Raw genomic sequence first — 20934 nt, forward strand, 5'->3', positions numbered from 1 at the left:
CAGACATTAAGTTAAATAAAATTTTACTTTTCGTTTTATTAGATACATAATCTACTTTGTAAATATTATCTTTATTAAAAATTTTATAATATTTAATATTAATTTTGTTTTAAATAAAATTTTATTTTCAATATTAATTTTCTTTTAATAGATTGACAACAATTTTTATCAATGATCATCTTTTTCAGGTCCGGGACAATTACTTTCCAAATCTATTTCATCGTTGTATCTAACGCCGCACCAGTGACAATATCTGTATGTTGTTCGCAAATAATCGTTTATTACTTCCAATTTATCTAAATATTCGAATTCTTCTTCTTCGTCGTCTTCATCCTCATTATCACTCTCTTGATCTTCTTCATTCTGCTCTTTATTATCAGGCCAAAACCACTTTAATACTGGATATTCATATTTTTGTTCTTGATCTAACTTTTCACAAACTCTCTGACATGAGCTAAAAAATTGTAAAAAAAATTAATAGGTTTATAATTGGAATTTGAAACTAATTTGAGTTAAACCGCTTACTAAAAGGCTCGTAAAATAGATTTTTCTTCATTTCGTACTTTCAATCTTTTCCGATAATCTTCCAATTTTTTTTCATTTTCTGAGTCCATGTTTTCCAGTTTTCTCTTACGAATTTCTTGGCGTTTTTGTTCGAGATTTTTCAATGCATTCTCTCGACCTAAACCAGCACGGTCAGATTTTATTACAATTCCTACAGGTTCAACTATTCCAGTTTGAGATTTCCCCAAGGCTTCTCCCTGTTTATATCCCATTTTAGCCAGCAATGCAAAACCTTTGTTATCAGGTGTTAATGGATTATTTAAACCTTCTTGAAGACGATGTGTAGCAGATGAAGCTTTCGCTTTATTTTGCTGGTCTTCTGAAATTTTAACTTTTTTCGCTTCTAAATTATACTCTCTGCGTCGTCTTCTATCTTGCACCAAACCTGGACGAACATCTTTAATACTTTTATCAAAATAAATATTTTCTTCGATTAACAAAACTTAAGCTCGTTAACAAAACTTACCATTTCTCAAGAAATTCTGCAGACATATAATCTTCCTCATCTGATGACATTTTTTAGTTTATTTATATTTTGTTTCTTTTTAATAAAGTAGATTATTTTAATTTAATGTAGTATGTAAAAACTACAATTTTTTCGATTAATTTCTGTTTATAAACAAAGATTGTTCATTTAAATGTCAAAATTTTGTAAACAAAATAATGAAATTTATTAAAAAGGTATTGCCATATTGTATGGTTTAACATTATATCCAAAAAAAAAAGAATAACGAAGAATTTTCAACCCTACTCAGAACAACTCCCTTTATTATGAAAAAACCAAAGTATGGTTTGCAACTTCCAAACTTAAAAAATGTAAAAGGTAGTAAAAGTTAAACGTATGGAAATAAATTGAATTTTTTAAACATTCATTTATTTTTCAAATTGACAAATTATCCCAGGTAACCAAACTTAAATTTAAATTGTTTTAATTGTGAATTTTTCCTACAACTGAAATATTTTGATTTATTTTGTATCCCAATTTAGTTATTTTTATTTTTGCATGTCAATAATAATATACTTTTTTTAAATTTGAACTGGACTGCATTCTGCAATGTACACTATTTAGCGTCAGATCTGTATTTTAGTCTAAAATTTTATTATCAAATTTTTTTTTGAATCTATTCGCTCCCTTATTTGAATTTGTTTAAAATTAAAACAAAATTACCTTCTTGCCAAAAATGAACATTTATTCTTGTCAAAAAAGGGTCATGTGTAATACAATAAAAAAAAACTCAGTTTGAAAACGGCGAATTAATGAACCATCAAGAGAAAGATTAGTTCGGTTCAAATACCTCAATTGATGTTTTGAAAAAATATCGATAATTAATATTTCTCAATCGATTACGTTTCATTAGATACTCAACTCTTTTTGAAAAACATTTAATTATCATAAATTTTGTTTATTAATTTTTGCACAAATTTAAGTTTCTAGGTACAATTTTCTTTATTAATTTAAAAAAATTAATTTGTATTTTCATTGAATGTTTTTGCTAGTAATTGATTATTAAAATTTTGTTTGAAATAACCCTAAATCATTTTTTCAATTCTGAAAAAATAAACTACAAATGATGAGTCATTAATTTGCAAATTTTGATATAAAAAAAAAAGGATACAAGATATCAATCTATTCAGTGGGCACTTATTTTAAGAATAATTTATTCGACATCATGAGTCATTCAGAAGTAGAAACACCAGCTGCTCCAGAATGGTTGGTAAAGTTAGAAGAACGTCGTGAAAGAAAGTTGAAATCAAAATTGGGGCATGAATCTGGTGCCGGTGCGCCTTGCAATGAATGCGGTATTTGACTTAATATTACTTATAATTTCTCAAGTAACTTGTAATATAATATTGTGTTAATAGGAGATAAATGTCCTGGTTTGGACTTGCATTTTTGGAGAAAGGTTTGTAGAAATTGTAAATGTCGGAAAGATCAACATATGTGCCAAGATGATGATATTACTGGTTGGGCCCAATTTGAAATACTTGGTCAGATTCGATCTAAACCAGCATGTAAAGATCTATTTTTAAAATAAATAATAAAGAAAATAATCAAAATTTTATTTCAGACATTAAAATAAAGGCATTAGCAGATCAACCAGTGAAATTGGATTGGATTCCACCAAATTCTGATCCAGATATAATATCCGATTATATGAATAAATTGGGCTCGAATAAAATCCCTATTGCTGGCAGCGATGCAGCTGCTAAACGTAAGCAGCAGTTACAATTTCAAGTGCCCGCTCATGATATGGATGCAACGCTTTGTGATAATTTAACTGATTCAGAAACAGCTCAACTTGAACAATATGTGAAGAAAATTCGAGAAAATTGTGTGGGGCAGGGAAATGTCGTTCGAATAGGTGAAGTGAAACACGCACAAGTTAATCATTTGAATAGGCAGCCAGAGAAGAATTTCAATAAAAAGTTAGAAATTTTGCGAAAAATTAATGAAACCCCGGGTGATATTGTTAAAGATAAAACTGCTATGAGTTTACTAAATTCTGAGCAATTAACTAATGCAATTTTATTGAATCAGCCATTACCAATCAGAACTCATTTAATTGTCCACTCTGATGTAATGAATCCGTCTGTTCTTCCACCCCATCTTGAAGCAAAACTTACAAATTCAACAAAAGATAAACTCAAAAATATTCCAGTGAACATTGCAAGTGCGGAGAGTATTACAATAAATGGTCCATTTTATGAAAAAATTTTGGATATTTTAGATAAGAACAACTTAGATATTTCGAAAGATCCAATACTTCAGCCTATAAAAGATTTTATACGTGAATATAATTCAAGTCCAACATTTAGAAATGATATTGACCAAGCTATTAAATCTAATAAACAGTATTCAACTCCCATAAAAGGCATAAAACCAGCTGCCTCCGATGCTTTTAATTCACCAGTTCCATTACGTTATCCTGCACAAACAAAATTTGGAACTTTAATTAAACAGGATACTCCGATGAGAAAAGTAAAATTTGGAGGTGTTGACATTATACATGATTTAGGTTTACCTGCAGATGCTAAATTTGAAAGAGATAAAATTCTTTTAAATATTGTCAACTCTGAAAAATTAGCCAATATTTTAAAACCACCGCACAACAAATTTGAATGTAAGCCATTTGCAATTTCTGATCAAACGATGTTTCCGAATTTGGATTCAGACGACCTTCAATATTTTAGTCCTAAAAATCAAAACAAAATCAATGAATTTGGCTTGAATAAAGATTGTTTATTAAGCGGTTTTATTAATGGTCCACATTATGATCAAATTTTTGGAAATTTACAAAACAAAGGAATTAATGTTTCCGGTTGTAGAATTCTCCACCCACTTAAAATGTATCGGCAGGAGTTGCTAAATGATAATGTATTTGAAAAAGAAATTGCAAACTTCGTTGAAAACCAACCAAATAATAAGTTTTTGGCTATTTCAAATGGCGTACCTTATTCGAATACCATTCCAGCTGAAAATTATCCTCAAAATCCGCTTTTATCAGGATCAAAAAGTTCTGATTCTGGTTTTGAATCGAAACCCCCAACTCCAAATCAAATAACTAATTCAGATTTTAATCAATTTGCGGACGCTTCTTTAGGGAAATTTACTTCAATTCCGGGCATAGAAGATTTAAATATGTATCCAACAGTTCATTTTTCAGGTAATAAATCAATTCATGATCTTGGAGAAGATTTTTCGCAATTAGGTGTTGTGGATCCACCACCAAAAGAAAACGTCGAGGATATAAAAGCTGTTCCAGTATTAAAATGCAAAGACTGTCAGAAATTTATTATGTCTGGCGAAGTAGCTGTTAAAGCAGAAAGGGCTGGTAAAGAGATTGCTTGGCATCCAGAATGTTTCAAATGTCATTCGTGTAAGGAACTTCTTGCTGATTTAGTTTATTTCTTTCATTCTGGCAATGTTTATTGTGGTCGAGATTTAGCATTAATATTAAAAATACCGCGATGCAATGCTTGTGATGAATTAATTTTTACAAAAGAATATACAGCTGCCGAAAATGCAACTTTTCATATAAAACATTTCTGTTGTTATCAATGTGACATTCCATTAGCTGGTAAACAATACATTCCTGATGAAAAAACTAATATGCCATTATGCTTGAATTGCTATGATCAATATTATGCTGAGAGATGTAAACGTTGTCAAAATCAAATAGGACCGACCGAGCAAGGTGTCAAATGGGGTGAAATACATTGGCATGGAACATGCTTTATGTGCGCTGGAATAAATTGTGGTAAATCTCTTATTGGTGGTAGATTTTGTGTAAAACAAGATATGCCATTTTGTAGCCCAGCGTGTGTTAAGAGCGTTTTAAATTAAATAATAATTTTTTTTTGTTTTATCTTAATATGAAATGCATACATAATGTAAGCATACAATATGAAATTAATTGTGAATTTTATTTTAAAACTGATTGTATTAATTAAAAAGGTTGCTTTAGTAATAAGTAGTGATAATATAAGTGCTAAAATCAAAAATTGAGGTGCCTCTCTTTTAGAGAATTTAAAAAAAAATTTATAGTATTTTAAAAATATTTTTAATTTTTTTAATTGAATAAATTAATACCATCCAAATATATAAAAAATAATTATACAATATACAAGTCTCTATATAAATATATAAAATTGTAATTGAAATTTTGGAAACTTTACAATTTATTCAGGTTAAGTATACATATATAATTTATTGTAAACTCTATTGCATTTAAAAATTTATATTATAAACATTCGTATTACATACATAATATAAAAAAGTATTCTTTTAAAAGTTTTTCTTTTACAAGATGTAAACTTTTGAAAAACAAAAAGAATACCTCCGTCTAGCATGTGTGTAATCTAATTTAAGATTTTGTCAAGATCAAATATTTAAATTAAGAAAAGTTTGTGAACTCAAAAAGGTTTTTATAAAGTAAATTTTAATGAAATTTTTTAAATAAATTTTATTAAACTAAAAAAATGTATATATCAACTTTGGATTTTTACATTAGATTTCAAATGTTAATTATTTTTTGTTTATTTACTTATTTTTAAATATTTAAAAAAGGTTAAATAGTTTTACGAGTTTAATACTTGTAAAGTTTTACGCCTTGAAAAAAAAATCTGTTTGTCGACTTCCATACACCTTTTGGTAATATTTTCTTTTATTCATCATTTTTAATTGAGTATTTATTAACTTGTTCCTAATCAACATCATAAATTCAATTTCTTAAGTTTTAAACACATATTTCGTTAATCCTGTTTCATCGATAACTAACAAAATTTTAATCTTGTAAAACACAAATATACAGCAAATAATAATTCAACTGAATTAAATAGATTTAAATGGAAAACAAGTATTTCACGTTAAAAATTGATGTTTTTTGTAATTGTAAATTAAATAAATTTAAAATTACAAAAAAGAAGTATACTAGACGAAGCAAAAGAAAATATTGCTATATCCACTTCAAACTATAATTTGGTATCCAACTAATATTAATTCTGCATCAAATATATACATATACATATAAAGAAACCATGCATCAGGAACTTTAAGAACAATCTTATCGTAAAACATGTTTTTTGAAGAAAACTGTTAAGAATGGTGATTTCTACATTTAATTCTGAAATACTCGATTCATAACTCTGTTATTACTTACTAAACTAAAATATTCCCATTTTATCTATATCAGGGATAATTTTGCAATTAAGGAATTCAAAGGAAATAAAAATTAATGAGAATGTAATCAAATAGTTAAAATTTTTATTTTATTTTTAGGAAGGATTAAATACAATATTTGTATTGTCAAGTTTATGAAAAATATTTATTTTTATTCCATTTGGGTACAAGAAGGCACTAATTCTTTTCCGTAAAAAAAAATTTTTTACGGAATTAAGATATTTAATTAAAATATTTAAAAACAATTTACGATCATCCACTATTACCATTTTAATAAATTCTTAAATCATGATTCATTTTCGCAGAGATTCTAATTCCAGTGAATTTGTTTTGACGTACTTATATAAACAAATTAATTAATATCATACCTAAACAAGTTATTTTTATAACATATGAATGTAGACGTACCCAATGTTTTGAATTCAAAATTTTTTTGCAAATTGCTATTACTTTTATTTTCGTTTAAAAAAAAAAAGAAAAAAAATTCATTCGATTTAATTGATTTAATATCAAAATTTATCAAAACATGTCAGATGAGTTTATAAATACAAATTTCAAAGAAATGAACAATATGAATTTTGATCAGTTTTACCGAATGGACTTATGAGTAACTTTGTCTTATATATAATTTATACTCCTCCCTTATACCATTCATTTAAATATACTGCAAATAAAATCTTATGCAAGTGTATAAGATTAGATGTATATAAGGGTCTTAATATGTAATTCGATTTTCGTAAAACGATTTTCTTATGGTATGCTGTTTCCAATTTCTGCAAACATGAAAATCGAATTACATATAGTAGGGCCCCTGTACCAATTAAGACAATTAATTCTTTACATAAAGAAAGTTGCTCATATTTCTTTTTCTTTTCTTAATACTCATTCGATTTTACTTATTTTTTCAATGAAAATTAACAATGATTTTTGTTTAATAAATTTTTTTTAATTCAATCAATTGAAATTTTTAAAAATTTTATGATTTCATCATATAAAATTAACAAATTACGATCAATCAAACTTATAGGTCTTTTCATAAACGCGATATAATCATTATAAAGCAACAAGTGAAAACTGCCTTGCAATTATGTTCTTAAACAAATGCTCCTAAACTGTTGCAGTGTGTTCATAAACGTTGCTAAATTTTCACAATTACAGCAAAATTATTATGAAATGAAAATTTATCAGTTAAAATTAAAATCCAAATTTAATTGGATTGAAATTTAGAAAATATTTTATGTTTAGCATTTTATCGAATATGAAAATTAATGCCGAATATATAGATAGATTAGTCACTGTTACTGCTCTGATTAGTACAAGGCTGCCACATGGAGAAACCAACTTTCATTTTCCTTTTATGATTTTCAAAAAAATTTATAGAGTTTATATGAGACGCAACAAATATTTCATTGTCCTTTTACGTTTTAAGTCATTTGCATCTTAAAATTTCTATAAAGATAAATAAATTTAAAATAATATAATTAAATTTTGGAATTTTATTTTGATAAAATGATATTTTGATAAAAATTTGACCCGTGGTGGTGTTATAACCAGAACAGTGGTTTGGTTTGGTATATAAGTATAATATCAATATGGAAATTATAATTTTAAATAATAAATTAATCGAAATATATTCTAAGACATTCACTTTAATTCGCATAATATGTTCAATATATTTGCCAAATATCAATATTGAATTATTATTAAACCGGTGTAATGGCAATATACATTATTGGTATAACAAAAAATGATAAAAGTTGAAGATTCCCCACCAAATAATTTTGATTCAAATAAGTCTCGATTTTTCTCTTTCTATACACATTAAAAATTTTTAAGTCAAAGTTTTCTTTTCATTTTTCTTTTAAACTCTTCTTCAGCATTAAAATCTTTTGATTAAGATATAAAAATTTTAGTTATCGTTGAAACACGAACAATATCAAATATTAAAAATTAAAAACGGATAAAATAAAAAATTTTATTTAAAATAATGAAGTTATTTATACAATTTGTAAGTAAAAATAAAATTAAAAATACATGAAGTAATTTTTTTTTTTTTAAATTTAAAAAAGTTATTTGAAATTTTTTGACCATTTTTGAAATCTGACGGGAAGTTGAAATAAAATTTAAGTGTAAAATTGTGTCTTTCACTTCTTGTTTTTTTTTTTTGGCTTATATGAAACAATTTTGGAATTTTGAACCAATAACCCTGTAATATACATTTTATATCAATAAGGTATAATGCCCGTAATCGCCTTAAATGATTATGATTGATTTTGTTGTTTTGTTATACAAATAGCATACATATATCTGATGTGTGCGTATGTGTGTTTTTTTACGTTATGGGGCCCCATATAAATCAATATGATTTTTCAATACTTCTTCAATTACATTTTAATGTTAATACACCAATTAAATTGAACTTTATATTATAGACGAAAGAGACTGAATACTTGTGCTTTTGAATAAACAAGTTATGATGCAATAATTATTCATATTTGAAGTAGATTTATGAAAAACAAAAACAAAAGAAAAGAGCTATTTTAATTAGCTTTACCCATTCCCACATATGAATATGTTTGTTGAATTTTATGTTTTTAAAAATATGCAAATATTTTTAAATAAAAATTTTATTATAAAATAATTGAAAAAATGACAATTTTGGAAAATTTCATACCTCTAAATTAAAATAAAATATTTAAAATTTTTATTAATTTAAAGGAAAATTTCAAGATTTGTGATAATTAATTAAAAAATCTAAAATTATTTTGTCTATTCATAAAGGTTACATTATTATTCGGTTTAACATTGGTAGTAGCTGATGTTTCACATATTTTACATCAACAGCAACAACAACATGAAGAACCTTCAACACCTCCGCCACCTCCAAGACCATATGTATTCAGTTATTCTGCTGGTAGAGAACCAGGTATGTACATATATTTTATATTTTTGAATTTTATTAAATAATTATTATGAAATATTTTTTGCTTGAATAATTTTATCAACATTCTTTTTGCAATTTATTCAAATTTTTAATATAAAATCAAATTATTTTGTTGTTTATATGTGAAATTTTTCATAAATAATTTAAGTAATTTCTAATTTTAAAAAATTTTAATTGAATTTTTTTAATTTTAATTACATGATGTCTGGAATTGTTGATTAAATAAATTGAAAATCGTGCAAATATTTTGAATTAAATTTTATAGAAAAATTTTAAATGCACATTCAATGTAGTGAATTTTTTCAGTAGTTGGCTCTAGCTTTCATAATTCTTAACACGAATCACAATGAAAAATATTTTATTACTATAGAAACCTAAGCCTTCATGATTAAGGTTTTTAAGATATCTGGGATTTATTTGGCTATAATTACTTGTCTATAGAGTAGCTATTATTGATAATTATTTAAATAAAATATTAAAATTTCATTAAACAAGAAGCCCTCAGAAGTACATATACAAATTATATTACTGTATTTTTTTATTGGGCATTATAAACGTAACAATTTTTACATATGTAATGTATAGTATTTTGCAGAAATATTTTGTATATTAAGCCGTTAGGAAGCATTTTTAGTATATTCAAGTACATACATATAAAATATTTTTGTTTATATGCAATTAAATGCTCTTAGCATGTTGTTTATCTAATAGTTACTTCCTAGAAATTATTTAATTAAATAATTAATTTGAAATCTAAATGCAAGGCTATCATGTAAATAATAATAATTTAAGATTTACTAACATATTATGTGGTAGGTACCGAAGTTTGTATTGATTGTATTATGACTAGAAAATCGTATATATCGAGCTAGATGTTCTTGGAATGTAGAAGTTATAGCTACTAAATTTCATATGTGCATATATGTACATATTTGAAAAACAATTATGCAACGAAATTTTCCAGAAGAACTCTAATTGTTTACCCTCTAGGTCTCCTTAGCGATTTATAAAATTATCAACTAATGAAATTCATTGGAATATTTTGTAATTTAGTCAATACATAATAATGTTAATCTATTTAATTAATGTTATGTTTTATTACGATACAAATTATAATAAGAATTTTACATTACTTCAGGTTCTGTAGATCGTACACATACAGAAGTTTCAGATGGTTCAGGTACAATTAGAGGATCATTTTCTTATGTTGATCCAAAAAATCAAGTAAGAACTGTTCAATATATTGCTGATGAAAATGGTTTTCATCCAAAATTAAGTCATGCACTAGAAGATACAGAAGCAAATCGTAGAGCTGCTGCAAATCATTTAAAACTTTATAATGAAATAGCACAAGCTCATGCAAATTCAGGAAATACATTACAAGATCATGTAAATATACGCGATTTGTTATTTATATTCTAATTATAAATTAATTTGTATTTATTTACATACTTTTATTTGCAGGCTCGAGCAGTTGCAAATGCTCCTCATCCATATAACAGTCAAGCAGTTATAAGTGCAACAAATAAACATTTAAATTTATATGATAAAATTGTTCAAGAACATGCTCACATTGCAGCCGAGAGAGAAGCTGAACGTATAGCATTTGAAGCAACGTCAGAAGCAAATCATGTTGATCAACATTATTATTAAAAGTCTTAGTTATTATTTTAATAATTTCATTTAAAATTTTATTCAAAAAAAAAAAAAAATAGAAATGCCGGAGGATATAGTGTTGTTTCATTAATTATTTATAAATAAATTTTTAAAGCAAATTTTTCAATACATCAATTCTTAATTTCTGATATTTTTTGCAAATTAGAATTAAACAAAAACACGACTAAAACTTTGAACAGTTCCTCGTTCTGATATAATCAAGGATGGTTTAATATTTTCCATGTAATTTCCGTTTTGATTACCTTTAATATGGCGAGTTTTACCATCAAACACAGCACGACGATTTCTTTTACCATTATCTTGTTCGGAACTTTCACTATTCTCATAACTTTCATCGTCACTACCAGATTCTTCACTACTTGATAAACGATCTTCGTTATAATCTTTGGGAGTTCGTTTTGGTCTCATTTGGAAAAATAATTTTTCTTTACGAAATTGTTCAAATTGATTAAATTCATTTTTTAGTATTTCGCGTTTTAATCTTATATTTTGTTCCTGTTTAGTTAAACCGGAAAATTGTTCATTGTTTATATAATTATCTGGCAAGGTTTGAACACTCCTTTTTATTCTCGTTTCTTTCGGATTTTCTATTCCAACATTTTCATTTTCTTCATAAAATTTTTTGTTAGGCCCTCTCATACCACCCGGTGGACCCCCTGCTCCACCTCCCATTCCACTATTTCCTCCCATTCCGCCGCCAGCTCCAGCACCGGCTCCGGCTCCCATTCCAACATTGGCTCCCATGCTAACGCCAGCCCCAGCTCTGCCGCCCATATCTCCACCAGCTCCACCTCCAGGCCCTTGGCTTGTTACATGGCCCTAAATTACATAGAAAAGTATTTTTTAGAAAAATTACTTTTAGGAAGATTGTATACAATTTAAACATACCGATAAAACAAATAAAACTGCTAATGTAACTTGTAACACGAATTGTTGCATCTTTTCAAGTAAATATTTGAAACTTGACTTAATCCATATTTTTTCAGTAACAACATTTTTATATTGATTTTTGCATGCCAATGCACGCGGAAGTTTATAATTAAAAATGATTAAATAATGCCGTGCTTAATCATTCAAATTTCATTATGTTCTTTTAGAAATTTATTGTATTTACATTTTGTTAAATCAATTTTCACAAATGATAATTTAGATAAAATGTAGATAACTACAATTAAATTAATAAGGATGTATGTATGTAAGTTTCTGAGATTATGAAATTTTAATAATTTAATTTTATCAATTTGATAATCTCAAAGTTTTCGTGTTTGAAAGTTTTAATTTATTTTGTTAAATATGCGACACTTTCGTTTCCCTTGACCTTCATTTTGCAAAATCGCAACTTATCCATCTTTAACTGAATACATACATATGTACATATGTATATATATCAATGTAAAATAACAAAAATGTTCCATTCAAAAATATTAATTTTTTAATTTGTATTTATAGGTAACCTATAATTTAAAATAAACGCCAATACGATAGTGATCTTCAAATTCAATTAATTTAAGTACTTATAGAAGAATTGAACATAAAATTAACTTGAACATTTTGTATTCAACTAAAATTCCATGATCCACACCTTGTTTCCGATTAGATGTATGTATGTACGAGTACATAGGTATGTATGTAATATTTGTATGTGTATGTATTTTATAAAATGACGTTGGGAATATTATTTCGTGAAAATCTAGAAATATGTACATACAGTTTAACATAAATTAAAATTTTTTTTTTCCTTCTTCACTCCTAGGAGGAGCATAGGGCTAGGGCTAATGATATCATGCCCTAATTTTCATAGCGTCATAGAGTTAATTAGGTCGGTGACTAGCCTGCCGTAGTTTTTATTTATATTAAATACCTATTTATGTTTATTAATATTTACTGTTTATTTTTCTTAGTTCTTAATATTGAATATTATTGAAAATTACTTGTATAGTATTTATGACTATTGTATATTAAGTTATATAATATTGAATATAATTTTTATAGTGACCTGACCGCCTGACCGGGGTTTAAACCCGAGAGTTAAAGGACCGGTGGCATAAAGGACCGGTGCCATAACAACTGCACCAATGGTCAGGTTACATAAATTTTAAATAATAATTTAATTTTATAATTTTATAATTTTCATTTCATTTTGTAGGTCTTGAAAGTAAGGGAAGATAACAGTCAAAACATTATTAGAACACTTCCAAGTGAATTCAAAAATACTGGTTTCCGTCTGTTGCAGGGTTTACTCAGAAATCAATTTATGACAGATATTTGAAATTTTGTGCGGAAATGTGTCTTGTTAATGAAATAAATTAAGAACAAAGCAAGAATTTTTAAGTTTCGCAAACTCAGGGAGATAGCGGCTTTCTTCTTATACCGTAATTATAATGTACCATTCATCTTTAATTTTTCACCAGTCCTTTTTTTTCACCAAATTTTATTTGCATTTTGTGGTCTAAAACTAAAAGATAATTTTTTAGCTTTTTCTGCAATGCCAGTTTATATAATCAATTGTCTAATAACAAAAGAAAAGGCTCAGCCAATGACTAATGTAAGTAAAAATATTTTCAAATTAACAAATTTTAAACTAATTCATTTGAACGTTTTTGCATTTTTTGTTATAGGGGTAAGCTGAACTATGCCAGTTTAATTTAACCATTATGAGCTTTTTGTAGTTATTGCCGAATTTTGTGATATAGCAGTGAAATAGTTATGTATGTACTTACAACCTACTTACCTAGTTTGAATAAATTCCACATTGCAGCTAAACCAATTTAAATTTACATTTTGAAAATATACCAAATCATGAATTTTTTTTATGGATACATTCAATACAGAAAATAATTCTCTCTTTATCACAAAATAAAATTCAAAAACTTCAAGGAATTTCTCTGCAAACCTCCTTCTTAACGAACTGGTGGCAATTATAAATATGTAAACTAACATGTACATATTTAATGGTCTGGAATCTAGATTTAGTCTAGAGAAATAAACACATCTTTAGAAAAAATTGTTATATTATGTATGTATGTATGTACATAAATACATATATTTGTACAACAGTAATTTTTAAAATAAATGGGGAAAAAGGCAGTTTTAAATTCCATGTTAAATCCAAAACTATGGAAAGCAATTAAATTTTTAATATTTAGAAATTTCTGGTTCTAATATTTAAAATTTAAAGTCTCTACTGTTAAACCACTCAAGTGGAATACACATTTCAAATATTATGGTTTTATTTTTAAGATGCAGGTGGATTCTTATCTACATAGGTATTTAGGTACTGCGTAGATAGTTACCTATTTATAAATTGTAATTTTTTGCTTTATTACTTAAAAATCCTTTTGGCATTACATGATGTACTATCCCGCAATCGGAATACATAACAAATAAGGTAATAATTGAACACCTGAAACATAGAAGATGCCTTTTTTTCATTGCATAACCATTGAATTAACATTGATTTCGGTTTAATCCTAGACATTATTATTTACTGTATTAGATGTTTACAAGATTGTACCTCGAAACAAAAAATAATTTTAAGGAATTACATACTCATGTTAAGTACTACGCGAAAAAGAAAAAATGAAAGATTAATAAATCTCGTAAGAATTCATGTAATGAATGCACAATAACTAAGTATTCTTCCACAAATTTCGACTAATTGTTTATGTATCAACAATATTTAAATGTAATCCTATAAATTTAACACATTTTTTACTTATCTCAAAAAATTTTTTATTTTTCTTGATTTATGTTTTTATAAATATTTACGCGTCATCCCCTTTTGTCGCTCTTGTATATATTACTTGAGAATGATGCTGAACAACTTGTTTAATCAAACCTAAAATAATAATATACATGTATAATTTTATAATAAAATATCTTACAAAAAACTACCTTTTTCTCTAAGTTCTACAAGTGCACGTTTAGCTAAAGAACCTCTAATTCTTAAACGTTCAGACACAACTGAGGGGGTTATCAATTTATACTGTGGTACTTCTTTATATAATTTGTCATATGTGGCTTTATCAAAAAGAACTTGATTGTTTAACTTATCACGAACTTTTCCTTTTGACCACTTCTTCTTCTTGGCTTTACCGCCTCCTCCTCCTTCCTTCTTTTTCTGGGTTTTTTGTGGCTGCTTGGCAGCAGATTTAGAGTCCTTCTTTGGCGGCTAAAATAATATAAATAATTAAAATTAAATTTAATAAAATAACACACCATGCGGCGGAAACTGTGAACACTTTTATTTTTGAAACTACACATAATTTATGAATTTCAGAAGCTTTAATTTATGTTTTATTAAAAGAATAATATATTAAAAATCATAATTTCACTATTATATAAAAAATTAAAGCTCACAATTTTCCCAAATTAAAAAAATTAATTAATAACAACTTACCATTGTGATATTTCAATGCAAAAAGATGGAGAAAGGAAATAGTCAATTTTACCAACTTTGCCGAAAAGTCAAAATCAGTTTTAATGTCAAACATAATGTCACATCCAAAAATGTTTCCGGCAATCCCTTTAAACAATTTTTTTTTTTAATAGACCAGGGGTGAATAATTTTGAAATCATTATCTTGTTTCAAAAATTCATACTATTTTATATTTTGAAGTTTTAGCTTTTTTGTAACGTAAGCCTCTTCAACCTGAACTAAAAAATTTTGTTTTGATAATTTAATAATATTGTTAACACACATACAATTAAACAATCATACAGTTTGTAATTTTTTATAAACTAATAGCAAATTTTAGTTGACGCAATCGATTTGAATTGACGTTACAGTTTAGTTATTTATGTGCGTGCAACGATTTCATAATTAAGCGGTAGAGCTCTAAAATTTGAAAACAGTTCTTAAAATATTACTAAAATGGTAACTGTTTGATTCCATAATTTGATAAAATCCTACAATTGTATCTGTGCGCACGTTAATATAAATTAACATAACAAAAATAAACAATTAAACAATTGCAAAAGTAAAGATTGCATGTGTGACGGGGCTGTTAAATTTTTCATATCTTAAAAATGTAAAAGATTAAGATTTGTGTTAACATTTGGCATTACCAAGTAAACATTAATTTGACAAATCAAAATGTTTTGTCAAAAATGTCAATCGATACCATTAATTCATTTCTCTATTGTTGACAGATGCGGTAATATTTTCGACAAAAATAGTTTTTTAAAAGAATGTATCTAAATCTCAAACGAATTTCTTAAAAATGTTTTTAAAAATCACAATTAATTTGCACATAATTTAATTATTGTATTATAATATTTTTTTAAAATAAAGTGTTTAAAACACATTTAATATAGTCAATCAAAATATTTACTCATCTAAAATTTCATAGATTAGTAAAAAAAATTTAGAATAATAAAGAAAATACACCACGTATGCAATAAATTTATATTGTAACTAAATAAAGCATTCTAATTTAAGACGGGAATTCCACATCATTATTGTTTTTGTTTACAATTTTAAAATAAGTTTTTAGTTTTAATTAAAAATAGTAAAAAAAAGTTTAAAACATGCTTCCACTACCACTTTCACATAGAGATAATCGAAATTTTGTTTACAGAATTAAAGAAAAATTAAATGGTTGGAAACGTTTAATATTTTCAGATAGAAATTCAAGAAATTTATTATTATTTCTTTTACTTAATTTAAGTTTTGCATTTGTTGAATTATTATATGGAGTATGGACGAACAGTTTGGGTAAGAATTATTAATTAAATGTTGATATATAAATATAAAGTTTAAATTGTATGTGCTATACAAATATATAGAAAATAAAATTATGACAAGGTTATTGACTCACAATAAGTAATTTCCGTCCTTGAGTACAGTTGATTGAGGATATCCAGTTAATATGCAATTATTATTTTTGGCCTATTTAATGAATATTATAATGATATTCGTATAGCTAAACAAAATATTTTAATATAAATTTTTATTTTAATTAAGGCATTGTAACTTCAGTAGGCAGACCATTTTTCTCTTGTATATTTGAACACTTACTATGCATATTTAGCTTAGAAGCAACGATTTAATGTGACGAGATAAGATAAGATTTCGTCATAAAATATTTTTAATTTGCTATGTTTACTTTAAACTAGGTGGGTACCTACATAAATATGTACAACATAATGTATATACTTAATATAAATAATGTGACAATTTTGAGTTACAATTATGTGCCAATTGATTGCGATGAATAATCTACCTAAACATATTTACTTCAACATACGCCGATCCACCTACTTACCTATATATTTCTGATGATTTTTGAAAAATAAAAAGATATCAGTCCTCATCATAACTTAATTTTACTAATTTGGATAATTTGTTGTAAAAGTAGCATATTATTTGACTAATTTTTTTTATCCTATTTCTTTCTTGAGAGGAGCATAGGGCTGGTGCATGATATTGTGGATAACCATGAACCAGTTTCTAACGTCATTGAGTTCATTATTTGGTAGGTGACGAGCCTACCATAAAAATATTAATATAAAGAGTTCATTCGTTATTGTGATTGTCATCTACTTGATAATAAAATTTTAAGAAGTAGATATTTGCTTAATTTTTTTGAATCCTATTTGGTTAAGCCATAGTAATTCTTTGATCTTTTGCATGTCCAATGAAAGTAATTTATGATAATTTTTCTTTTAGGTCTGATATCAGACTCATTTCACATGTTCTTTGACTGTACTGGTCTTTTGGCTGGTTTAGCAGCATCTGTCATCACAAAATGGAAAGCAAACGAACGATACTCTTACGGTTATGTAAGAGCTGAAGTTATAGCTGGCTTTGTTAACAGTTTATTTTTACTATTTATATCATTCTTTATATTGTCGGAGGCTGTTGAGCGGCTTATTGAGCCGCCAGAAGTAAAACATGAAAGATTGTTTGTTGTATCTGTACTTGGCTTTCTTGTCAATTTAGTTGGAATTTATGCATTTCAACATGGACATTCACATGGTGGTGGTGGTGGTCATGGACATTCCCATTCACATTCCTCACATGAAGAACACAATCCTCTTATTGAAATAAACCATGGTGAACATGGTCATAATCATGAAGATGGCCATGGACACGGACATAGTCATAATCAAAATCATAACAGTATGAATCATCACGGACATAGTCACGGTGCACCAATTGATTTAGGTGGTGGCAATTCACAAATTATGCGTGGTGTTTTTCTTCATATATTAGCTGATACATTAGGTTCCGTTGGTGTAATTGTATCAGCGGTATTAATGCAAATGTTTGGTTGGATGATTGCTGACCCAATATGTTCAATATTTATTGGTGTATTAATTGCGCTGAGCGTACTTAGTTTGATAAAAGAATCAGTTATGGTATTAATGCAAAGACAACCTGTGGGATTAGATCGTGCCCTACCTCAATGTTATCAAAAAGTTACAGGATTAGCTGGCGTATATGCCGTACAGGAACCACATTTTTGGACATTATGCTCAGAAGTTTATGTTGGTGCTATAAAATTAGAAGTTTCACGAAATGTTGATCCGAGATACGTTGTGACACATGCAAGAATGATTTTTGAATCAATTGGAGTTAAACAAATTTATATACAACTAGATTATGTGTGATAATTTGTATAAAATAGTCTGAAAATAAATTCTTATATTTTTAAGTACCTACTTGTATTTATGTATTTGAGAATTTTAAATAAGAATTTTATTTTTTTTCCTTTCCACACTTTTTTTCATACTGTCAATAGTCTTCTTAGTTCTAATAGCTTTATTATATTATTTTACCTGATGTTACTAAATAATTAGTTATTAAATTAAATCTATAATTTATGTATAAAGCTACAAAATAGATTAAAACGACTGTATAGAAGAGAAAATAAAAAAAAATATGAATTTTTACTATTAAATACAAAAAAAAATGTTTTGATAATCTTTAGTGCTTCTACATTAAATTTTTATAATTGCCTCAAATTTTGGAATTAACATAAATACCTAAAAGTGGGGAGGGATAATTTCAAATTACGATTGCGTAATTCTTTGTTGCATAAAAATTTCCTTTATGCACTTTCCTTGAAAAACTCTGCATCCTTATACAAACGTAATTAGTAAACAATGGATAACCTTGTTATGATTGATTCGTCATAAAATCGATAAACTTTTAAGTGCAATTAAAAAAATCTTTAACATTTCTTCACTAGCAATTTATTTTTAACACACAATTTTATGATGTAAACTTTCAAAGCGTTACATTTTGTGAATGATTTGTGAATACCAATATATTCTTTAAAATCAATTTTTAATATAATTTAACTAAATTTAAGAATCGTTTGCAAATTCTGCTGGGTCCTTGCGCAACAAGCGATCGTGCTCCTTTTCAACAAGGTCATAGATCAAATATCCAATGATGAAGGCTAAAATTATAAATAAAATTTTGTGAATTAAATAAATACATGTATATATATACATATGTAGGTATGTATTGAAAATCTAATATGTTGACAATTAAGAAAAAATAGACCAATGTATTTGAAAAATATTTCAAAGTTCTGATTTAGTTTTTAAACTTAAATTTTACTTACGCGGTACAACACGAAAAACGCTAGTTCTAATCCTTCTAATTGTGTTAGGGACACCATGGCTAATGGCACCAGCAAAAGCTTTTTGTTCGAATGGTGAAATTTTGTATGTTACGATACCATGAACTTTAGCTAAATTGCCAAAGTGAGCTCCACGTAAAATTTGTGTGATATGCATGCTGATTATATATCACGTTGCTGATAGGGACGGATTCGTTGATTATGATTATTATTTTCAGTAAGCAATTCCATTTCAATATCAATGTCCAAGCCAAAGGTCCATTTGTGTATTAATATTGTTTTGCAAAATATCAGCAAATGTGGATATGCATTAAAATTTGTATAAAAATACAAATAGTGAATATAAACATTTTTAAAATTTTTGTTAAATATTATATATGGGAAGAAAAAACCTTAAATTTTATATTAAAATTATTATGTAATTTCGACTATGAAAATAAAAAAATATTCAACTATATAACCTCTTTCTACGGCTACAAAATTAAAATTAAATCTGCATTCATGTAAAACAACGCACAAAAACTAGGACAAAAGGGTAAATTATTTATAGAAATGCATATATAGTGCATATTTTTCTTTTCATATAAATTATTATTCTTGTCATATATAATATTATCATTATTAACTATGTCATATTTATATAAATTTAATTACGTACCTGCTGTGAATCTAAAGAAATATATGGGCACGAGCGCTAATGGAATACTACCAAATCAAATTTATCATAGAACGTCATAAATATGTCATTTGAGAAAATGTCAAACAGGAAATTGATAATGTAGTTTGAATATTTGACATGCATCAGTATTGCCGGATAGCATAGGAAGTGTATGGTATGGTCAATTATGAAAATAAATATACATATGTATACTCAATCGAAATATTTCCTTTTGTATATTACGGCAACAATATTAAACACAAAAATTTATGTAGCTAAATAAATATTCATTGTGAAATTTGATTACTGGAATAAAAAACTAAATCACTTTAAGTTTTAAATAAATTATGACCCTAAAATTACGACACAAAATTAATTATTGTTCTCCTTATTTTAGAACCATATAGATATAGTTGAATTTTTGATTCAAATCTCAATATAAATTAATAAAACTTTAAAATAACCATATAATGGAGTAATCACATAATATTCAAACAGAATTAAAAATGGTAGTAGTTTTACTTTATCTTAATATTGACATACATTTTTAGGACTTGATATTGAAATTTAGGATATTGAAATTCGATGTTTCTTAATACGGTTTTTTATTCTATTTTACTTAAATTTAAGGATTCTCTAATCCAGATAAAATAAATTTTCTATATTTTTCACCATAGTGAAATACAATTTTTTAGTACGAAAAATTTTTTAGTAAAGACAACAAACACATTTCGCTGATAAAATTTAAATGTAAATTTTTGATTGTGATCTGCAGTAATTTATTAACTAATATTTTGGCCACTACGGCAATAGTAAA

The 20934-nt window shown here is 26.5% G+C and overlaps 7 protein-coding genes across 10 annotated transcripts; 3 read left to right on the forward strand and 4 right to left on the reverse strand.

Moving 5' to 3' along the window:
* Positions 1-6: 6 nt before the first annotated feature.
* LOC129609757 (G patch domain-containing protein 11) lies at positions 7-1183 on the reverse strand. 3 transcript variants are annotated; one of them, XM_055521875.1, is made up of 3 exons: positions 1031-1183; positions 526-949; positions 7-454 (listed from the first exon to the last, which is right to left on the reverse strand). In XM_055521875.1, exons 1-3 carry the CDS (start codon positions 1068-1070, stop codon positions 169-171), a joined length of 750 nt encoding a protein of 249 aa, XP_055377850.1. In that variant the 5' UTR covers positions 1071-1183; the 3' UTR covers positions 7-168. The 3 variants fall into 3 exon arrangements, with proteins under 3 accessions (XP_055377850.1, XP_055377849.1, XP_055377848.1); XM_055521874.1 differs by having other exon boundaries at positions 526-961; XM_055521873.1 differs by having other exon boundaries at positions 526-969.
* An 811-nt stretch (positions 1184-1994) lies between these two features.
* On the forward strand, positions 1995-5444 carry LOC129609596 (uncharacterized). Its single transcript, XM_055521613.1, has 3 exons — positions 1995-2364; positions 2428-2577; positions 2634-5444. Exons 1-3 carry the CDS (start codon positions 2235-2237, stop codon positions 4907-4909), a joined length of 2556 nt encoding a protein of 851 aa, XP_055377588.1. The 5' UTR covers positions 1995-2234; the 3' UTR covers positions 4910-5444.
* Positions 5445-8125: 2681 nt separating this feature from the next.
* LOC129609713 (uncharacterized) lies at positions 8126-10971 on the forward strand. The gene is made up of 4 exons (XM_055521823.1): positions 8126-8252; positions 9026-9170; positions 10327-10577; positions 10653-10971. The coding sequence occupies exons 1-4, from the start codon at positions 8232-8234 to the stop codon at positions 10839-10841; spliced, it is 606 nt and encodes a 201-aa protein (XP_055377798.1). The 5' UTR covers positions 8126-8231; the 3' UTR covers positions 10842-10971.
* LOC129609712 (merozoite surface protein 2-like) lies at positions 10895-11843 on the reverse strand. The gene is made up of 2 exons (XM_055521822.1): positions 11754-11843; positions 10895-11684 (listed from the first exon to the last, which is right to left on the reverse strand). The coding sequence occupies exons 1-2, from the start codon at positions 11802-11804 to the stop codon at positions 11013-11015; spliced, it is 723 nt and encodes a 240-aa protein (XP_055377797.1). The 5' UTR covers positions 11805-11843; the 3' UTR covers positions 10895-11012.
* A 2729-nt stretch (positions 11844-14572) lies between these two features.
* On the reverse strand, positions 14573-15399 carry LOC129609700 (40S ribosomal protein S25). The gene is made up of 3 exons (XM_055521806.1): positions 15265-15399; positions 14760-15036; positions 14573-14703 (listed from the first exon to the last, which is right to left on the reverse strand). Exons 1-3 carry the CDS (start codon positions 15265-15267, stop codon positions 14630-14632), a joined length of 354 nt encoding a protein of 117 aa, XP_055377781.1. The 5' UTR covers positions 15268-15399; the 3' UTR covers positions 14573-14629.
* Positions 15400-16032: 633 nt separating this feature from the next.
* LOC129609709 (zinc transporter 7) lies at positions 16033-18526 on the forward strand. Its single transcript, XM_055521817.1, has 2 exons — positions 16033-16581; positions 17536-18526. Exons 1-2 carry the CDS (start codon positions 16395-16397, stop codon positions 18477-18479), a joined length of 1131 nt encoding a protein of 376 aa, XP_055377792.1. The 5' UTR covers positions 16033-16394; the 3' UTR covers positions 18480-18526.
* A 515-nt stretch (positions 18527-19041) lies between these two features.
* Positions 19042-20214, reverse strand: LOC129609739 (cytochrome b-c1 complex subunit 8). 2 transcript variants are annotated; one of them, XM_055521853.1, is made up of 3 exons: positions 20118-20214; positions 19442-19636; positions 19042-19273 (listed from the first exon to the last, which is right to left on the reverse strand). In XM_055521853.1, exons 2-3 carry the CDS (start codon positions 19614-19616, stop codon positions 19179-19181), a joined length of 270 nt encoding a protein of 89 aa, XP_055377828.1. In that variant the 5' UTR covers positions 19617-19636; positions 20118-20214; the 3' UTR covers positions 19042-19178. The 2 variants fall into 2 exon arrangements, with proteins under 2 accessions (XP_055377828.1, XP_055377827.1); XM_055521852.1 differs by lacking the exon at positions 20118-20214 and adding an exon at positions 19921-20073.
* Between the last annotated feature and the right edge of the window lie 720 nt (positions 20215-20934).

The sequence above is a fragment of the Condylostylus longicornis genome, unplaced genomic scaffold (genome assembly GCF_029603195.1).
Source record: "Condylostylus longicornis isolate FDR11 unplaced genomic scaffold, ASM2960319v2 ptg000040l, whole genome shotgun sequence".
NCBI lineage: Eukaryota > Metazoa > Arthropoda > Insecta > Diptera > Dolichopodidae > Condylostylus > Condylostylus longicornis.